The 21,890-nt window shown below is 41.1% G+C and overlaps 1 protein-coding gene across 1 annotated transcript in view; it reads right to left on the bottom strand.

The window, feature by feature from the left end:
* The window catches only part of RASGRF2 (Ras protein specific guanine nucleotide releasing factor 2), a 266,419-nt gene that overhangs the window by 148,321 nt on the left and 96,208 nt on the right, over positions 1 to 21,890 (bottom strand). Inside the window, exons 3-7 of the mRNA XM_040239434.1 lie at positions 16,224 to 16,371; positions 13,874 to 13,963; positions 9,335 to 9,588; positions 3,927 to 4,006; positions 3,080 to 3,273 (exon numbers count right to left, since the gene is read on the bottom strand). Of these exons, the coding sequence (XP_040095368.1) occupies positions 3,080 to 3,273; positions 3,927 to 4,006; positions 9,335 to 9,588; positions 13,874 to 13,963; positions 16,224 to 16,371 (766 nt within the window). The remainder of the gene's footprint in view (positions 1 to 3,079; positions 3,274 to 3,926; positions 4,007 to 9,334; positions 9,589 to 13,873; positions 13,964 to 16,223; positions 16,372 to 21,890) is intronic.

Below are 21,890 nucleotides of genomic sequence, written 5' to 3' on the forward strand. Positions count from 1 at the left end.
GCACACACACACCCCCCAAAAACCCAAGGATCACAGTAAGGATTGTCTAGATGAATCATAATTCTTTCAATTATGAAATAATACTTGTCACCTTTAGACACTAATTAGCTTGCTCTTTAGTTACAGTAAGTAGGTAAGTAAAGCAGCAAGTGGCTACTTCCTGGAGGACCTCTAACAGCACTGTCCTTGTCAGAAGCAGATTTCATGATTTGCTCATTTATGGACGTATGAGCCTCTGAAGACAATTTAAACAGTACTAGCCAAACCACTGTTTTTGCTAAATAAAAATTAAGTTAATGACTACCATATTGTCTATAACAAATATCTTGATAACACAAACTTTCTTGTCTGATATTAATAGTCCAACTGAGGATAAATTCACTGCATCATCAATTAAGGATAAATTCACTATAATTCCTCCATGTTTCCATAGCTCAGCATAATTCACTCACAGTAACAACTGACTTACTCAACAAACAGCCCAGAAGAGGTGGAATATAACACTTCTCTAAATATACACAGGCTAAAAGTTTCCATTTACTTCTCTTCCTCCTTCGGCCCCCATACCAACTTTTGCCTCCTTATCTAGACTCAGCAGTGGCCTCTTGGCAGTACAAGCTAAGGTCACCTCTTCCACTCCTGATCTAAGGAAAAAAGCATTACACCCCAGTTTTATCCCAAGGTGTCCAGCTTACGCTGGAGCAAGGCGGATGTGCAGAAGTACCACTGCTAATACAATTTATGCAGAGGGAAGCAGACCATCTGAGGGAGCAAACGCTTCAGGGCTCCTCAGGAAAAGGACCAAAAGGGAACAAGAAGTATAAAATGGACCTAGCAAGAAGAACCTTCAAGTTTCTAGAAAGGGCAGTTTTCTCCCAAGTGTTTCTACATGGTCTCTCCTAGGAAGAAGGCAGGAGGGAGAACAAGGCATTTGGGCAGCAATTCCAGTGTTTTCTGCTCTCGGTCTGTTCAAAATAGCTACAGAGAAGGAAAACAGTTTTGGAGAAGCAAATAAATAAGAGCAGAATTCAGCGCTCTTTCAATTTGCACATTTCTTGCAGTTGCACCAATTCTGGCTAAATTCTTTTCAGTTTGAGGCTTCTTCCAGTACCCGCTGGTTACCCTAGTCTTAAAAAAAAACAGACAATCTCAACATCTGACCCTTTAGCTTAATTCTAGGATCTGGAGGGAGGGATCTGAGACTCTTAGAAGTTAGTTACCCAGCTCAAATTTCTAGTCTGGTCCCCCAGAGAGCCAAGGCTCTGGGAGATATTTAGAGCTCAACTGTCCCAATTTTAAACTTAAGAAACAGAAATTCAGATTGGTTCAGTTAAGTTTCCCAATGCTACGACTGAAGGAAGAGCAGGCCATGCAGGTCTGCTAAATCTTCCCAACCCAATGGTCCCTTTTGGACACTATAGGAATTCATTCCCTGGGATCAATCAAAATGCCAACTTGTTGTTATTGGGCTTAAACTCCAGGAGGAGAAAAGGTTAGAAGAAGACTATCTCAGCATTTTGAAGAAATCCAAAGGCCTTTCCAAGGCCCTACATTCAACTGTTTGGACACCTGACCTAAAATTCAAGTACAGTTCTTGCATTTTAAACCACTGAGAGACTCACAGCAAGGGAAATAATACTTGAAAAGGCATTAGTGGGCTTTCAGGAAGGGAGTGAGGTTCCTCTCTGAATGTTCCATGCATCTTTCACAACCCTACCTTTGTTTATCCACCTGAGTTGAGGGTTGCTAGGCAGACCGGGTTTAGAGAATTTAATCATAACCTAGAGCTAATTGCCAAAGATTCAAATAGAATCTCAGAACATTGCATAAAATTTTGTTTCACTGTAAACAAAACCCCAAATTATAATTTTGTATAAGGTTTTTAAAAAGCATTTTTTTTCTTTGTAGTTTCTCTTATGGAATATTTGTTCAGAGAGGCAAAGAGTTAAACAATTCAGTTCCATGGTGAAGAAAAAACAAAAGGGCACTACAAAGTTTCACTATACTTAAGTTGTTACACATGCATCGTTTTGGTTTTTTAAAATCTTACTAAACTTCTACAGTGACTTCCAGGATTTCAAGCGGGAGTGACAAACTTTAAGACAAGCAATTACGAACCAGAGGAGCATCTCTCTTGGAGGCTACGGAACGATCAGCTGAGGTCAGAGATAGCCGTTCAGAGGGACAAAGCCCTCCACAGAAACCATAATACACATGATTAGAAGAGTCGGTTTGCCACATAACAATCTGGAGGGCTGGACTGAAGCCCCACAAATTCCACAACGGGAACACTCGATGCTTTTCCAAAAGAACAAAATCAACACTTTTTAAAAGGACAGGAGATTCAATTCACATTTTGGCCTCTGCAGCTCTCACTAAAGAGTGGTGAAGTCCTAGACACAGGAAAGGACGCAAGTGTACTTGACCCTTGGGGTTGCTCTAACCCCCAAAAGTGAATGTTGGGACAAGCCCTAGGTTCACTGGAGCAACCTGACTAGGGGCCAGGAGTCCCCAGGCCTGGCCAGGGGCTCTGGCTCCTTCGTCTCCCCACAGCCTCTGTGATAGGGAAGGTCCTCCTTGTGCTCTGCAGAGCTCCAGCCAAGGGAGACTCGCAGCAATGAGAACAGGGCAGGAAAACAAACACCTTCCCAGCAGTCCTTCCTACCCCCCACCCCTCGGCCCCAGAACCTTTTATGCAACCAGCCCGCACTGGAACATTTGCACAGCAGCCTATTTCTGTAAACCCAATAATATTTTTAAACACGCTGGAGGAGGAGACTCCGAGGAAGAGGTCTGTGAGGAATCTTTCTGCAGAGAGAAATTTGTGCTGCTTTTCAAAAAAAGAAAAAAAATCACTGATTTAATTGTCTCAAAAATGCCTGGTTTTCTTACAAATACTAGACAGACTGGAGAGAATGTGTGGCATAGACTTGTTTATCTCAGGGTCAAGCTCAAGATGACAGAGGAGGTGTCACAACCTCCCACAGGGAACACTTGCACATCTCATGCTGGTCACACTGGGTATCAGTCACATCGAGCTGGAATCAATGACTTGTAAGACACATCCTGGGTGACTTACCTGAAACATTGGATATGTCAAGAATGTCTCCAGCATCCTCCCCTCACAGGCAGGGTTGGCTTCATACTGTTTTAAGAGTTTGTCAAAGTCTCTGTTTTGCTTACAATTGGCGAGCACTTGGAGACTGTACTGGTGATTACGCACAAATTCTTGATAAATGTTCAGCATGGGGAGCAAAATATCAAACAGATCAGCTGGAAAGAAGAAGCAAACATGGCCGTCTCTCTTGGTGCTCAGTAAATTATCCATGGGACAGGGAGAAACTGCTCACTCTGCAGGAATGGCAGAGAGCAGCTCCCGGCACTAGGCATCAGGCTACACGGCCCAGTGCAGATGCCAGAATGACTGACCTGGTGGAATGTACCCCGAGGCAGAGCCCAACTCTAGTCCCCAAAGAACCTTGATGGGCCACGGGGAAGGGTCAAAAGGGCAGAGTCCCCGTGCCCACAGAAGCTCCCAGGTCATCTGCTGCTAAGTCACTTCAGTCGTGTCTGACTCTGTGCGACCCCATAGACGGCAGCCCATCAGGCTCCTCTGTTCCTGGGATTCTCCAGGCAAGAACACTGGAGTGAGTTGCCATTTCCTTCTCCAATGCATGAAAGTTTAAAGTGAAAGGGAAGTCGCTTAGTCGTGCCTGACTCTTAGCGACCTCACGGACTGCAGCCCACCAGGCTCTTCCGTCCATGGGAGTTTCCAGGCAAGAGTACTGGAGTGGGTTGCCAGTGCCTTCTCCTCCCAGGTCATCAGGGAAGTTCAAATAACTTAGGATGAATAACATTGAAACTATTTTACTCTTTATTGTAACCACATTAAGAAAAAATTTTCTATCTCTAAAGCATGCACTTACCTAAAATTAAAGTAGGCCAGTTGGCTATTCTTGCCTTCAGTCCTTGATGAAATATTTCATGAAGAAACATGATTGTTTCACTATAAAAAATGGAAAAAATAATATAATTTAATCACTATAAAGTATCTAGTTTGTTAAAGAAGTTCACTGAATCCTTAAAACCTTAGGTACATGATATACATGTCTCTGAGGGCCTTGGAACCATACAATCAATAAAGACATGGATTATATCAGCCCCCAGAAGGCAGTTTATCTTTCAACAACCCGAAAACCTCAACGAAAATTCTGAGCTAAGCCTCAAATACTGGAAGACAGTAAGCACCAAATCAGTGTCATATAACCCTCTTCATCAACTTATAATACTGATAAAAACAGCTTTCTACTGTTAGGATGTAACACTTCAGCTGATAATCAGAAAATTAGTTAAGAACCTTCTCTTCAGATTTAATTCTAAATGACAATTCAGCCATCGTTCTCTCTCTTTCACTAAAATGAGTTTTGACAGAGAGGAAGACTTGGCAGACCTCTACCATAACCACTCCTAAAACCCTCATGCCAGAAAGGGAAAGGAATCTTCTGTAAAGGATGTAGCCTACATAAATATATTAGAATGAAGACTGCATCAATTAAAGATCCAGATTTCTAGAAGGTTTAAGAAGGGGAGTTATCAAAGTAACATTTGCTTTCTCCTCACTAGAATCAATCTACTGGAACGAACTTTTGAAGGTTTTTCTGAACTAAGACATCGACACAACCAAAAACAGGATTATTCATGTCAGTGACATACTTGGGTTTGTTATAAGTCAAAGTCCACAACAAGAAACATCAATGGGAAATCCTTACTATCTGTGAATGGCCCACGAAACATGATAGATGCTCCTTGTAGACTGTGATTTGTTTTCTTTCATAGAAATTTTAACTAAGCGGTGTTTGTTGTTTTAGGATTTCAACCAAATCTACTTTGGTAGGTATTGTAGATTAGTCCTTCAATCTCCATTCCATTGTCCTTCTAGGTAGAGAGGATGGAGAGCTAAAACCACATTTTCCAGAGTCCCTTGCAGAGAGGGTTCTAGATGTAAATTCAGTCCCACCCATAGATGCACATGGTAAGACATGAAAGGCAGAAGCAGAGGCCACCTTCCTGTTACTGAAAGTCAGTCACGCACATGTGTTTTGGGGGCAATTTCAGTGCCTAGCCTCAGTGGTCTAGTTTCTAGGCACCAGTTTGATACTGCTGAGAGGCAGCTGCGGTGGCAACGGCCGAAGCAGTAGTTTTCTAACCTCTGGGTTATATCTGTGGTGCTGTGCCCTTGAATTCAGTCGTCCAGGCCTGCTGTCTGACTTGTGCTCCAGCCCTTCCTAAGGATCCTATAAGCAGTGAACTCCCTCCAGTCACAGAGGAGGTTCCTCTTTCCTACACTGAAAACTAACTGACATATCTACCTTCATATTTTGATATTTAAATAGAAAACAGGTAAAACAATTCTTGGTGACTCCAATATGCACACAAACAACATTCCAATGACCTGGCCTCTCTCAGGTCTTTGAACTACTTTCTCCAAAGGTCCTGTCTTCCACTGACCTCAGACAACACTCTTTCAATCGTACTCTAGACCGTCTTGCTGTCCATAACCACATCCTCTCCCTTACCTCAGTTTCAGGGCCACTGCTCTGTGACCATCCCCTTACCTCCGAGTTCATTATCTTTAGAAACCTGATTCCCCAGATCCCGTCCCACCATCAGGACCTGAGACCATTGATCCTGCTGCCTTATTATTGACCAAAATCCCCTCACAACATCATTTCCCATTCTCCACAGTTTAGATCTCATGGTTTAGTGTTATAACCCCTTCCTTGCACACACCTTCAACTCCTTTCTTTTTTCAGTTCATCATATTAGCCTCATACACACTAATACTAGTTAAACTCAACCCTTTGCCCACTCTATACCTGCACTTATGCAGCTGAAGGTGGTTCAGATCAGCTCAGTCGCTCAGTCGTGTCTGACTCTTTGCAACTCCATGAATTGCACCATGCCAGGCCTCCCTGTCCATCACCAACTCCCGGAGTTCACCCAAACTCATATCCATCGAGTCAGTGATGCCATCCAGCCATCTCATCCTCTGTCGTCCCCTTCTCCTCCTGCCCCCAGTCCCTCCCAGCATCAGAATCTTTTCCAGTAAGTCAACTCTTCGCATGAGGTGGCCAAAGTACTGGAGTTTCAGCTTTAGCATCATTCCTTCCAAAGAACACCTAGGGCTGATCTCCTTTAGAATGGACTGGTTGGATCTCCTTGCAGTCCAAGGGACTCTCAAGAGTCTTCTCCAGCACCACAGTTAAGAACAACATAAAATCATCCTGAATAGTCTCACTGTAAAGTCACAACCACAAGCCTGGTATCTAGCAGTTCTATTACACTTCCCTCATCCATTCACTGCCCTGTTCTCCTTAATTATCATTTCACACCTTTTCCTCTCTTTCCTGACTCCAGCACTTCCCTCCCATCAGCACTGTCACTTGCTATCCTTGATTCCTAACCACATGATGTGTCCAGGTATTATTCCTTCCCTGTCCATGCTCCCACTGAAAGTCAAGCTCTTGACTTGTTCACCACATTCTATCCACTTCTGCCTGCGCAAGTACCCTGCTCCAGCAATTCTTCCCTCTCTTTCCCATATCCCTTCCCCGCCCCACCGCCCTGTCACTGTTGGTGTCATTTTTATCCCATCTAAACACATGCACAAACACACACACAACTTTATATTTCTTTATTTACCTGCAGGTACCCCTCTGTTTCTCTGATCCTCTTTATAGCAACCCTCCTTGAAACAGTTTTCTACACCAACTCTTTCTAATTCCAATTCCCCTTTTCACCAAATCAGGTTTTGGTCCCTCATCAAAACTGCCAATAAGCTCCAAGTCGTTAAACCCACAGTCAGTTCTCAGTTATTGTTTTATTTGACCTTTTGACATAGTTGCTTGTTCCTGCCAGCACTGGCTTCCAAGACAACCTGTCTCCTGGTTTGTGTCCTACAACCCTAGCAGATCCTCTTCATTATAATTTTTTGAAGGGGTACAGCTGCTTTACAATGTGGTGTTAATTTCTGCTGCACACAAGTTTATCAGCTATATGTATACATACATCCCCTTCCTCTTGAACTTCCATCCCACTACCCCAATCCCATCCATCTAGGTCAACACAGAGCACTAAGCTGAGCTCCCTGCTCTGTGCAGTAGGCTCCTACGAGCTTTCTGCTTTACACAGGGCAGTGCACACATGTCAGTCCTAATCTTTCAGTCCATCCTGCCTTCCCCGCCCTGCTGTGGCTCTTCACATTCCTAACCTCTAAATGGTGAAATATCCCAGGGCTCAGTCCTTGGTCCTCTTCTCTCATTCATTTGTACTCACTCCCTTGGTAATCACATTCAGACAAACAACTTTAAACACTATTCATATGCTATTAGACTCCAAAATTTATACCTCCAGCCCTGAACTCCAGACTAACATCCAACCCTGCTCACTTGATCTGGCTAACAGCATCTCAGACTTGACAAGTTTGAGATAAAAACTCTTGGTCTCTTCTCATAAACTTGTTCTCATGTCAATCTTCCCCATTTAATAAATAGCAGTTCCATCTTTCTAGTTATTCAGGCCCAAAACCCTGGACTTTCCTTCAAAATCCACTTCTAACTCATCAGCAAATCTTATTGGCTCTATGTTAAAAATACACCCAGAATTTAATCACTTATCACTACCTCCATCATCTCTTGCTTAGATTACTGCACTAGCCCCACCTAATAGGCCTCCCTGCTACAGTCATCTCTCACCTGGTTTATTGGAATAGCCACAAAACTGATCTGCCCACAGTCTATACTCAAAAGAGAAAACCAGGGTGAACTTTTAAAACCTAATCACATCATGGTATGCTTCTCCTTAAAACCCCACCAATCTCTCCCCATCTCATTTAGAGTAAAAGAAAACATCTTTACAATGCCTTAACTGTTACCACTCTGACGTCTCCCTTCATCTGCACTGACACTGGGCCGTCCAGAGGCCCCGGCATGCTCCAGCCTCGGGCCTCTGCACAGGGCATCTCCTGTGCGCATCTCTCTCCCCTCAGGCAGCCACACGGCTTGCCTTCTCCTCAACTGCAGTCTCTGCTCAAATGTTAACGTATCACTGAAGTCTTTCTGAAGTCATCTAGAAAAATGATGAGACGTTTTCATAATGTAATACCATGCAGCAATCTTTTAAAAAACAGAATACTGTTTTTATATATCAAATATGGAAAGATGTCCAGGATATACTGTTAAGTTTAATATGTACCTGTAAAAACAGGCATGTGTTAAAGTACTTGCCTTTTGTGTTAGAAGGCGGGAAATAAGATTATATTCAAATTTGACTGACCTACATCAAGAGACACTGTAAGGATATATCGAAAACTAATGAAAACAGTTACAGATGGCAAGCGAGGAAAATGGGGTGGGGAGAGACAGAGTTCAAAGCTGTTTGATGTTCTCATGTTGTTTTAATTTTTTTAACCATGTAAATGCATGGTTAAATGCATGTTTTTATCTACTTAAAAAACAAATAGATAACCAAAATGGTAAGTAAAACAGAATACTGGAGTGGGCCGCCACGCCCTCCTCTAGGGAATCTTTCCAACCTAGGGATTGAACACGGGTCTCTTATGTCTCCTGCATTAGTAGGTGGGTTCTTTACAACTAGTACCACCTGGAAAGCCGAAGCAGCACGCAGAAACAAATAAATAACTACAATGTTAAGTAAAATACCCTAGCAGTCCGCTTTCTCCCTTCTCCCCTTTGCTTCTTTATTTCTTCCACAGCACTAATCACAATATAAAATACAGCATCTTTACTTATTCACTATTCATTGTCTATATTCCCACATCAAAATTTAAGTTCTATGAAGGCAGGGACCTTCTGCTTTGTTCACTGATGAATCCTCAGCAGAAAACGCACTACAAATATTTATTGAGCAAATAAACTTACTAGAGATCCTCAGGCCCTCTGTTAATTTTTGTTCTTCCTAAAGTACCTCTGTGTAAGTTACATGTGAAGACCTATTAATCACTTCCATTTCCCTCAGGTTATGAAGGAGATAATTTTCCCCAACACACACACAATGACAAGATGTCAGAAGGGTAACAGTAGGTAATGCCATGTCAAATAGAAAAAAAAAAAGACAGAAACAACTAGATGCCAATATACAAGATAAAAATAAGAAAACATGGGCTAATAATGAAACACCAATGATAGCTTTCTTATTTTCAATATCATAAGCTCATACAGGTGAATTTATACCTCTTTTTTTACAAGTGAAGTAAAACTTCCTTTAAAAACTATGGATAGGTTTTTCACACAACTTTTACTTATCCAAGACAAACCTGTTGAGAAAAATACTGCTGACGTCGTCGTGGCTGATGGGAGGCTTCTTGGAGCTGGCCGCCATGCGCAGGGGCCGCAGAAAACCGTTGACGAGGATGTAGAGCTGGTGGACGTACTCCGACTCCGCCTCGACCATGGTGAACACGATCTGGTTTCTCTTCCTCATGCTTTCGGCGTGAGGAGAACAAATGTAATCCTGCACGATGGTCTTCCATTTCCTTCTACATAACCACCCTCGCATGAAGCTCTGAACCTACAGAACAGCGGCAGCAAAACAGAAGTGAATCTCGGGGAGGGGTGGGGCAGGCTTCTTAAGCAGGTCGGTAGGGTGTCCATCCTGTGCTGCGTATATCGTGCTCCTTCCCTGGAGCACTGGTGGGCCCACCACAGAATAAAGAATGTCAGGTTTGGACCAGATAGCAGGAAAAAAAAAAGATGATTTTTAAAACAATATTTTCCTTCAGCTTTACAAGTTTCTTCAATAGCTTAAGCTGTTTAGACCTCCCTAGAAGGACATCAGTGGAGAAGGCGATGGCACCCCACTCCAGTACTCTTGCCTGGCAAATCCCATGGACAGAGGAGCCTGGTGGGCTGCAGTCCATGGGGTCGCTAAGATTTGGACACGACTGAGCGACTTCCCTTTCACTTTTCACTTTTCATGCACTGGAGAAGGAAATGGCAACCCACTCCAGTGTTCTTGCCTGGAGAATCCCAGGGACAGGGGAGCCTAGAGGGCTGCTGTCTATGGGGTCGCACAGAGTCGGACACGACTGAAGCGACTTAGCAGCAGCAGCAGCAGAAGGACATCAGAATATAATAATATTACATATTTAGTTGTTAACATTTCAAGAAAGGAATAAATTGAAGGTTTATTCTTTAACAACATAAAGTCAGGTATTAACATTTTTTAATTGTGGTAAGAAAAAACACACGCATAACATAAAACTTACTGTCTTAACCATTTTTAAGTGTATAGTTCAGAAGTGTTAAGTAGAATCACACTGCTGCACATACAGATCTCCAGAACATTTTCATCTTATGAAACTCAAACTCTAGAATTGTTAAACAACTCTCCATTTCCCCCTCCCTCAGCCCCTGGTAATTCCCATTCTACTCCCTGTTTTTATGAATTTAACTACTTTGGATAACTTACATCATTCAGTATCTGTCTTTTTGTAACAGGTTTATTTCACTTAGTATAATGGCCTCAAGGTTCATCTGTGTTGTAGCATGTGTCAGGATTTCCTTTCTTTTTAAGGCTGAATAATATTCCACTCTGTATACGTAGGTATATATAGATAGATAACATTTTGTTTATCCATTTATCTGTTGATGAACATTTGGGGTGCTTTCACCTCTTGGCTATTACATATAATGCCGCAATGGATACAGGAGTGCAAGTATCTCTTCAAAATTCTGCTTTCAATTATTTTGGATAAATATTCAGAAGTGGGATTGCTGGTAGTTCTATTTTTAAATTTTTGAGGAACCACCACACTGTCTTCCATAGCAGGTGAGCCATTTTACAATCTCACCAACAGAGCACAAGGGTTCCAATTTCTTCATATCATCAACAATGTTGTTATTTGGGTGTTTGGGGGTTCTTTTATAGTAGTCATCCTAATGGGTGTGTGATAATATTATACTGCCGTTTTGATTGTACTTCCCTGATGCTTAGTGATAATGTTGATCATCTTTTCAAGTGTTAGGGATTTCTCTAAAGAATCATCTTTGAAAGAAATGTGTATCATCTTTGGAGAAATGTCTACTCAAGTCCTTTGCCTATTTTAAAATCAGGTTTGATCTTTTGTAATGGCTATTTGAGTCTTTTTTTTTTAAGCTTAAAAAAAAGTGTTAGACATCAGCTCATCTGACCTCTTCTTTTTACAGATGAGTAAACTAAATTTCTTGGTTAAGTCACACAGGAAAGCTGCAACCAGGCTTGCCCTTCTTTTACCTGCTTTTTGTTAACTATAAGGACTCTCTTTCTCAGCCACATGGGCAAAACCACACACTAAAAATTCACAATGGTGTTATCTTGTGGGGAAAAAAGAAATAAAAATTAAAATCAATGTTGTAGGAAGATGGAAGCCCCTAAAACTGATATGAATCCCCAAGGTATGATTTGAAAAATAACAGGCCAACTGGACAAAGTGTGCTGGCTTTGCATTTCAGCCAACAAATATTTACTGAGCATCTTTTAAATGCCCAGGTAAATGCTGAGTGCTAAACAGAGAGGTATATGTAATATCCCGAACCCAAAGGCTCTGCCACTTAACCTACTGGGTGACCTTGAACTCTGGGCTCCATTTCCTTATCTACAAAATAACTGACCCAAAAATGTGAAGTCCTTTCTAAATATAAGAAAAATTATATGATAATTTATTAGTATTTGTTATATCTAAGCAGTAGATTAAACAACAAAGCAGGTTGCAAAGTCGTATATAATTGAAAGCAATAAATTACTATCAAATCATTTTTAGTATCATTGTTTTCTTCTTAACAGATTATTTTCCTTTTTTTTCATACTATTTCACCCATGTGGTCTCAATTATGCATTTAAACAACTATTCTTCTTTTGCAATATTTAAAACTGTCTCATTTACCAACTGATGTCAGCACACTATCAATTTTCATAACAGGCATTCACACAGTTGTCATACCTCAAGCAATAAAAATTAAAAACACATTTTAGTAGAATTATGTGGAGAAAATTATATGCATATTATTTGGAGAAATCATATGGGAAATTTCTGTGAACCAATTTCAATTTTTGGTCTCCTGAAGTTAAAAAATTATGTTGCTATTTGTAAAGATCAGCATAGAGTATCTAATTCATTTGTGGGACTTCCCTGGTGGCTTCAATGGTAAAGCCTCTGCCTATAATGCAGGAGACCCAGGTTTGATCCCTGGGTCGGGAAGATCCTCTGGAGAAGGAAATGGCAACACACTCCAGTACTCCTGCCTGGAAAATCCCATGGACAGAGAAGCCTGGTAGGCTATAGTCCAAGGGGTTGCAAAGAGTCAGACACAACTGAGCAACTAACACACACACGCACAATTCACTGGTAAACATCCCTTTCCACAGAGACGTCAGTCTGATTGGGGACATAAAGGGCAATAGAGTTAAATTCAAAACCTGTTAACAAATTTAAAAGTAAGGTTTTTAAAAAATTATTTCCATTATGAAAGAGGAAGACAGGAAACTATAAAAAGTATTTTATCATTATTCCTCCATTTAACAGAAGTGTTTTCAAAAATCAACTGAATTTGTGTTTAATAAAAGAATCTGCCTGCAATGCAGGAGATCTGGGCTCGATCTCTGAGTCAGAAAGATCCTCTAGAGAAGGAAATGGCACCCCACTCCAGTATTCTTGCCTGGAGAATTCCACGGACAGTGGAGACTGGTGAGCTAGCTACAGTCCATGGGATTGCAAAGAGTTGGGCATGCCTTGAGTGATTAACACAAACAAAATCTATTTACTTAAGCAATATTGCCTTCTGTGCAAAAGCTGGCTTGTTTACTTGCTAACATTTTCTACAACAGGACAGTACTACAATTGTATTTTACTGATATCTTTGTTTATATGGAGCTGCATGTTATTAAAAGAACGGCAACAGCATTCATCTTGTAACAATAACATAAACCAAATTTAATTTAAAGATTTTCTAATTCTAAGAGAGGAATGTTTTTATTTTACCTTGTTATTTCTTGAAAACTGAAAACAGTGCAACTTAGTCCTGAGCAGCTTTTCTATTTCAAATTCTGAGCAATATTTAAAGCTTTATTGCAACTGAAAGAGAATAATTACCTAGCATAGGAAAATAGGAATAAGAAAAAAATGAAGAAGAAATAAAATTCTGTCACTGTGCACCTTTTAACATAATATTAACACAGCTGAATCAGTGCTTTTACACAGGACAACTAAGATTGTGGAACTCAAAACCAAGATGACTTCAATCAAACACAGTAGACTAGAGAGAGTGCCAGGGTCTGGTTAATTGCAGAAGTTGTATAGTTGTAAGTGACAGTAAGATGGAAGGAGTTGCTGATTATGTGGATGTTAAACAAGAAAGAAACAACAATAAAACAGAAACCTGAGCAGATGTATTGATTCACTCAGTTTTCTCACATGCGCAAAAAAATAAACTTCTCTAAATAAACACTGAAGCCTAAAGCTAAAAGAAACATTTTTGAAGTGTAATTTAAAAATTACTCCCTAAAATATAAAAGTGGTACAAACACCAGAAAGTTCAGCAGCACTTAAATAACCCAAATGGAGAATACCACTGTCTTCATGTCCACCTTTAGCATCCGTCTCACAGAATCCACACATGGATTCCCAGAACTGGAAAGAAATCTCAAGCCAAAGCTTTTCCAGGGAAGTAATCATGTGTGATAACTCTGAAGCAGAAGTCAGGAAGCCATTGGGAGAGAAACACCAAGACTGTTCTTAGCTCAGAGTCAGGGTGGCAAAGACATCACTACAGAAAGACAACTGGTCCCCACCACACTCACCCAAAGGTGGAAACCCTACCTTTTTTATCTTCTTGATGTCTGGATCCTCATCTTCTTGATTGCTTTGGTAAGGTCTCATTCGTTCCTTTGTTTTATTAAGAGCGATAATCTGTAACACAAAATTGGTCCATTTCATGATTTGGGAAACATTAGGCTAAAGCCATATATCACAGGAAGTTATGCTTACAAGGTAACTTATAAGATCCTCAGGAAACATTCGCTTTTCAGGCACATTATCTTTGTTTGATGCTAAGCAAGGGAAGCCTGAACTTTACCCCAAACTTGTCTTATTATGCTGCTAACAAAAGTGCTTCTAAGAAGTGACTGTGGAGAGTGTGAACAGGGGCCTGGGTTACAGAAATGTGAGTCCAAAACTAGACCCTGACTGCCAGCGACGACCAGACCAAGGCCTTCTCAGCACCTCAGTGGTATGTCAAGCATCTCATCAATGGCAGCTTCCTGTAAAGTCCTCTGATCTCCAAATGCAGTGACACTCAGCTCCAAGCTCATGCTTTCTAAAATCAGCCTGCAGCCTTCCAAGCACACAGAGTACAGCTGAGTCACAGATATCCTAGGGAAAACGGGAACTGCAAAGGGAACTCCAGAGCCCAGGGGCTCGGCCAAGCCAGTCAAGAAAACACAAAAAGACAAAAAGATTGAAACCACCTGGGGGATCTCGTTATAGCCTCAGCTCATTCTTGTGACTCAAAAGGTAGCCTCAGAACCACACTTAGCAATGAAATTCCTTGGACAGAGAATCTCTATCACTCAACTGCAGGCTCCTGCAAACTTAAGGACTGATTCAGATGTTACCAACAAGCAAACATTTAAAATGCTGAGATCGTAATTGCCCACTCAGACCTGTCTTTACATTTTGTCCCCATTACCAAACTCTCTCCTCTGCCATTTTCCTGGCAGGGAAGTGGGCAAATAAAAGGAATAGGAAATAAATTACGGCTCCTGTCGATGACCACACAAGTCAGACCTGCTACTGACAGTCTGTGCCTGCAATATATATTCAGACTAAAAAAGAACATAGTGAAGGCAGATAAGCACACACAAATAAATACTGGGGAACACTGCTCGGTGCTGAGTTTCTCTCATGGAGTAAATGCCAACCTCTTTCACTTAGCAGACAAGCATCTGCTCTGGCTAACTGTGGCGAAGACAGAACACAATAATTTTGCTTTAAATTACAGTGCCTGATATAGTCTTTTAAAATGCAGGTTTGTTATGTTTTCTGTTGTTGTTTTCACTATCTCAGATTTCAGGGTTGGATCGGGAAGTTAACAACACTAATGATATGGTGAACAGTCTGCAACTTTTCATCCTCAGAGAGGCAATCGGATCCCAACAGGAACATCAGCTTAAACCCTGCTCTGTCTGCTGGAGGTGAGGTACACGGGCAGCAGGAGGTGAAAACCCTCTCAGAATTTGCAGAGTAAGTCTCGAAAGAAGATGTGAGGAAACAAAGAAGAAAATGTTGAATGACAGAGGAACAAGAAATTACCCAGACTGAGGAGCCTGCGGTTTGTTTCTATCAACAGTTACAATCAGCGGTAGGTTTCATTCTGTCCTGTTCTTTTCTTTGACGCTAAGAGGACACTATTGCACCACTGGTCAGAAAGAGTAGAAAAACTTCGCTTTCTACATTCCTCTGCAATTCTTCAGGTATTAATCACTTCCCACAAGGGATGACAGGACAACACGGGAAGGTACACTCAAGTTTCTGTATATAGATGGAGGCACCTTGGGGAGAAGGGAGGACCCACAGACACGGCAACGGCTGTCGTCTCCACGACCACCTGAGTCAATCTCAGTCTCTGGGGGTGCAGAGCCTGAGGAGTTCGCAGCCAGGGTGGGGCAGGGAGGGAGGCAGGAATTCCAGCTTCAGGAAACAAATGCATCCCAGCATATGTCACAGACTTTAACCCAAATGAGTTTTTCAAAATTCTATAGAGGAGAAGGTTGGACTCTTTGGACTGAGAAAAAAAAGCAAAGACTTTCTGACTTCATCTTTGGACCTTCTTTAGTTGTCATCCAGACTTTTATACTGAATCTATGACAGGTTCACGATAATCATTACTATGAATCCATCTGAAAACAGATAAATACTATAGTCAATTCTTGAATATTCAAGCAAATGAAGGACATCAGGAGCACAAATAATGTAAAGCTGCATATTATTCTGATATTTCATTGTACATATTTACCTAATCCTAACTTAGAAAATATATTCATTCCTCATGTACCTGTGATGGTGGAGGAACTAAGTTTGGGATCAAAATTTTGCCCCTATAGGCTTTAAGTAACCATAAGGAGATGACAATAAACATGAAACAATGAGGCGTCTATCAACTAGGAAATACCTCTGATTTAAGCCTTTCGATTTCTGTATCTTGATCTTCAAGTTGATGCCGGAGTTGGTTAGCTGCAATTTTTTCTGTCTCTACGATCTGAACTAGATGAATGTACTTCTGCATTAATACTTCCCTCTCAATCAAAATGTCTGCATAACTTAAGAGAAAATTACAGTTAGTCATTGAGATATTATTCTACACAGTTTCATATAGAACAGCATGTTTATTTAAAAAGAAGCCATAGAGTTTAACTAACTCTATGTAAACATTAACGTTTGGCTTACATTTCATATTAACTATGTAGACTTTGAATCATCACATTTTTACATAACCTTTAGAAGAGTTTATTATATAAATGAGAAAGATGCAAAGCAAATCTATTATTTTATAAAGAAAATAGTGGAACTTATTTAATAAAACTGAAGTCTTTGAATTGATGGCACATATTTAAAGTGTTTCCCGGAGTAAGGCACTAGCCAATCAGAACAGACCAACTACCAAGCAGAATGGATGCAGGAACCATCAGAAGAGGCCCTGGCTGGAGAGAACAATGATGACTACACCACCAGCCTGGCTCTCTTCAGGATTATGGGACCTCTGAATTCACCCTTCCCAAAACCATTAGAGGCAAAAACTTTATTCTAAAAACAAGTGTAGATTCTTGGGCCCTGACATCATCAGCCTAACTTGTTTCCACTACTTTGGCCAAGTGTGAAAAGCAAGACATTCTCTCTTAGATTTTTTTATTGATCTCCATGGCACCCAGATTTTTGCTTCCAGAGCTTCTTGTGCTATTTAGGGTGGTAAAATGTTTATTTGTCCATTCCCATAATCTTTTCCATATGATGTGATAACAGTAATAAATAATAACTATTTACTGAGCATGTGGGGTGCATCACATATATTCTCTTCCTCCCAGCAACCCCAAGAGACAGACTTTATCACTTCAATTGTACAGAGAAAGAATCTGATCCTCACAGCTAATAGGTGGCAGGGCTGGGATTCAAATCAAGGTCTATCTGACCCCAAGCTCATGTTTTTAACCACAAGATAAACTGTCTCTCTAATGAGAAACAGCACACTGGATATAAACAAGAATATCATAACAGATAAGTTTTGAGATATCTGCCCCCTTGATATATCTTCTACCCCCCTACCTCTTCTTTGAGAACCTGGGCTGTGGCAGTCCTGTTTATACCACAAAATCTGCTCTCATGATCACATTGCCCTGGTCTAAAAAGAGATAACTGGCCCAAGCTAAACCAAGCTGGATTATTTCTCTTTGGAATCTGGGACTGTGCCTCTGACTTATCTGCTTGAACTGAGATGATATAAACTTGGAAACTCAGATCACTATTATTGATCAGCCACATTTGGCCACACCCATACCAAAACAAAGAAAAGAATAAGTAGATGTTCAGAAAAACAGACGAGAGAGAAAAAGTCTGAGACAGAAAGGTAAATACTTCCTGTAATTACCTTTGACCCTCATGATATCTGAATATAATTTTACCCTTGGGTTTGGTGAGATCCTATTGCAGTTACCATGTAATAAATTCTCTTTCTAACCTACACTAGTTTGAAATAGATTTTTCTTACTTGGAACTAAAAAAGTCTTAAGACAATTCTAAAAATCACAATTTTAGTTCAGTTATCTCAACCTTCTCAGCACTTACATCATGTGTGCCATTAGTGTTAGGAAAAAAAAAAAAAGCATAGTGTCAGCAATATTTTAAGTCACTTGTTCTAAGAAATTACCCTAAGAGAAGAAAGAAAGGCTGTGTAAGTGTAAACGGGAAGAGGGGGAAAGGAGAAAAAAAAGGCACGGTCCTCAAAGAAATATGCTTTAGGGTACTTTAAAAGGAGGATGTGATAATACAGCATGAGAAAGTTGCGTATTATAATAAAAACTCCACCCTTTCTCACCAGTTTTATTAGAAATATGCCAAATTTATTACAAACATGTTAGATCAGTGTTAGGTAGCAAAAGAATATTTTATTTTCTTCTATAAAAAGAAAAAGTCCAGACCAGTATGTAGAGCTGAATTCATGCAGACTCATCATTGATATATCTGCCTCCCTTCATTTCCAAGGTCCTGCTGAAATGCTAGGAAAACTGGTTTTTGTTTAAAGAAGGAAACCATAATAGCATTATAAAACAGGAAAATATGTCATCAACAGACCAGAAGTTTTATGAAATTCCATGAAGAGAAAAACCAAGAAGAATCAGAATGGTGGGAAAATCAGAGTAAGGAAACCACACAGGCAGACCCCTTGCACAGGCATGGTTCCCACCAAGCGTGGCCAGAGAAGCTCCAGGTCCAGAATCAACAAACACAAAGGACAGGAGACGGCAAGGGAAGGATCATCAGGGTCTTTCATTAAACAAGAGCCTTCAGAACATCTGGAAGTTAGGTTCCTCCTCTTCTCATTTTACAAGATAAAGAAAGAAAAGGTCCAACAGGCAAGAATGACATGTCCTCAAGTCAGCCGAAGATCTGCTCTCTGTAGAAAGCAGGCCACCTTCCCGAAGAAGGCTCCTTATGAGGGGGTTAGACTCAGAGAACAGAGCTTGGCTTTACATCACATCCACTGCAGACACAAGACAGAGAGCAAAAGGGAAAGGCACTGGCAAGGGACTAGGAGTGAAATACACTGTATGACTTTTCTATTGGGTAACAAATTACCGCAAACATAGAGGTTTAAACAGCACATACAGATTATCTCAGATTCTGTGGGTCAGTTTAGCTGGATCCTCAACTCAGAGTCTCCAAGGTTGTTATCAAGGTGTCAGCCCAGGTACATTCTGTTCTAGAGGAGTGAATGAGAGAGAACCCACACTCACGTTCACTCAGGCTGTTGGAAAAAGGGATTTTCTTGCAGCTACAGAACTCAGGCAGTTTGCTTCTTCAAGACCAGCAGGAGGGCATCTCTGACCTCAGGGGTGGGCTTCCACCCCCCCTCATTTGATTAAGTCAGGCCCACTGAGGAAAAGCTCCTTTTTAATTAACTCAAAATCAACTGATTTAGGACCGTAATTAAGCTGCAAAATCCCTTTTCCTTTGCCATAGAATGTAATCTAGAAGCCACTATTCACTCGTGTTTGCTATATACTAGTTGCTGGTAGCAAGTCACAGGTTCCACCCAAGCACACTAAAGGGGATGGAACCCGACAAGGGAGAGTCCCAGCCAACCTTGCTGCCATCTGCCCACCCACCTGAAAAGGAAGCCTGCACAACCACCAAAGGCACAGACAGACCCTTGTTCACAGTCACAGTGTTAAGCCCAGGCCAGCTACCTATAGTAACCCTCAAGATCCTTCATTTAGAAACAAAGATCACTAGACACTTGAGAAAATTAATCCCTAAGAAAAGTAGTAGGCGGCACGCAAGATGACCCCTAGTGATGGAACAGATCACAGCAAAAGTGATGGGACGGCCCTTTCAAGATCAGTGTAGAAGGAGACTCTGGCTTCCACCTTATTATTGGCCTTCGCTTATCTTGCCGGTTTGTGCTGGCCACTGCCATGCCGTGAGCTGCTACATGGAGAGGCCCACACAGACAGAAACTGAGAGAGGCCTCAGCCAACAGCTGATGAGAAACCGGGGCTTCCGTCCAGCAACTGGCAAGGAAGTGAATCCAGCCAACAATCACGTGAGTGAGCACCTTTCGAACCTGCAGGGGTGGCTGCAGACCCGGCTGACACCAGGATTGCTGCCTCGCGTCCTCAGGGCAGAGGCATCCAGAAAAACCATACCTAGATTCCCAAGCCACAGACCCTGCGGGGGACGGCGAGTTGTTTATTGTTTTAAGCATTGGGGAATAAACTGTCAAGCGGCAAGAGTTAATAAGTAAAGCCTCAAATGAGCAAACAGAAGAGATACTAGGCAAAAGAGGCTAATCAGGCAACAGAGATTTATTATCTTCAGAGAGATATGGAAGGATAGTAAAGCCCTAAAGCAAACAGTGGCTGGAAAAGAAGTGATCAGATAAAAGGAAGAGTTCTTGGAAACAAAAACAATTATTGAAAAATTTCAGGTCAATGAATGTGCTAACCAATAAACCAGACATGGCTAAAATCTAAGCTGGGTGGTAGCAGAGATAAAGAACACTGAACAAAAATACAAAGAGATTAAAAATAGGAGAGAAAATCTGAGCAGCCTGGAGTACAGATCCAAGAAGTCTAAAAACTATCTTATGGGAGTTTCAGAAGGAAAAAAAAAAACACAGAGACTGTGATGGAGAGGAAATAATCGAGAAATTCAAGAAGCCTTCCTTGAACTGAAAACAGTACAGTTCAAATAGAAAGGCTAATCCAAATGCCAGAGAGGACAAATTTAAAAAATGTCATACCCTGTCACACCCGGGTAAAATATCAGAGCTCTAAGGATAGAGATGGTGACTGCAGCCATGAAATTAAAAGACGCTTACTCCTTGGAAGAAAAGTTATGCCCAACCTAGATAGTATATTGAAAAGCAGAGACATTACTTTACCAACTAAGGTCCGTCTAGTCAAGGCTATGGTTTTTCCAGTAGCCATGTATGGATGTGAGAGTTGGACTGTGAAGAAGGCAGAGCGCCAAGAATTGATGCTTTTGAACTGTGGTGTTGGAGAAGACTCTTGAGAGTCCCTTGGACTGCAAGGAGATCCAACCAGTCCATTCTGAAGGAGATCAACCCTGGGATTTCTTTGGAATGAATGTTGCTAAAGCTGAAACTCCAGTACTTTGGCCACCTCATGCGAAGAGTTGACTCATTGGAAAAGACTATGATGCTGGGAGGGATTGGGGGCAGGAGGAGAAGGGGACAACAGAGGATGAGATGGCTGGATGGCATCACGGACTCGATGGACTTGAGTCTGAGTGAACTCCGGGAGATGGTGATGGATAGGGAGGCCTGGCGTGCTGTGATTCACTGGGTCGCAAAGAGTTGGACATGACTGAGCGACTGAACTGAACTGAAGGATAGAGAAAAATTATGAAATCTTCCAAAAAGAAACGTAGGTTAGCTAAAGAAAGTGAGTATCAAGCAGATGTGCTCCTCCTCAGTAACCCAGGGAGTTAGATCACAATAGAGAATTGAACACCAGCCTTGATAGTTGGTACGTAACATTTGTATAACCATGATGCAAATGCCCCTCACTGTTTTTTAATTTTCAGAACCAACAGTGGCTTAATTAAACTTATGGAACAGAAGGTAAATGTTTAAAAAAGCTTATAAACAGAGAATAAATAATAGAGAAAGTAATAAAACCTCAGGGTTAGAAGAGAGAAAAGAACAATAAAAACATATTAAATGTCTCAAATTATGTATCTTGCAAAGCAGAGAGCCAATACATACCATCCAAAGTTGGTAAATTAACAGAGGCTTAATGATATGATTTTAAGATATAAAGTCAACCACTGTAAGTAACACAGAGGGGACAGAGGAAGGAGAGGTAAGAGATTTGTAAGAGTGTTAAAGTCTTCATCTTTATAACAGGGAGCCAATAATATTGCTTAAAACTATTGAGTTAAGAAATAGATAAAAGGACTTCATAGAAAATAGTATATGAATGAATAATAAATACAGAAAAAAGGTGCTACTTAATCATATAAGTAAAAATTGTTTCTTTCACAAGGGCTTCCCTTGTGGCTCAGCTGGTCAAGAATCTGCGGGCAATGTGGGAGACCTGGG

The sequence above is a fragment of the Oryx dammah genome, unplaced genomic scaffold, assembly GCF_014754425.2.
Source record: "Oryx dammah isolate SB20612 unplaced genomic scaffold, SCBI_Odam_1.1 HiC_scaffold_5, whole genome shotgun sequence".
Lineage (NCBI taxonomy): Eukaryota > Metazoa > Chordata > Mammalia > Artiodactyla > Bovidae > Oryx > Oryx dammah.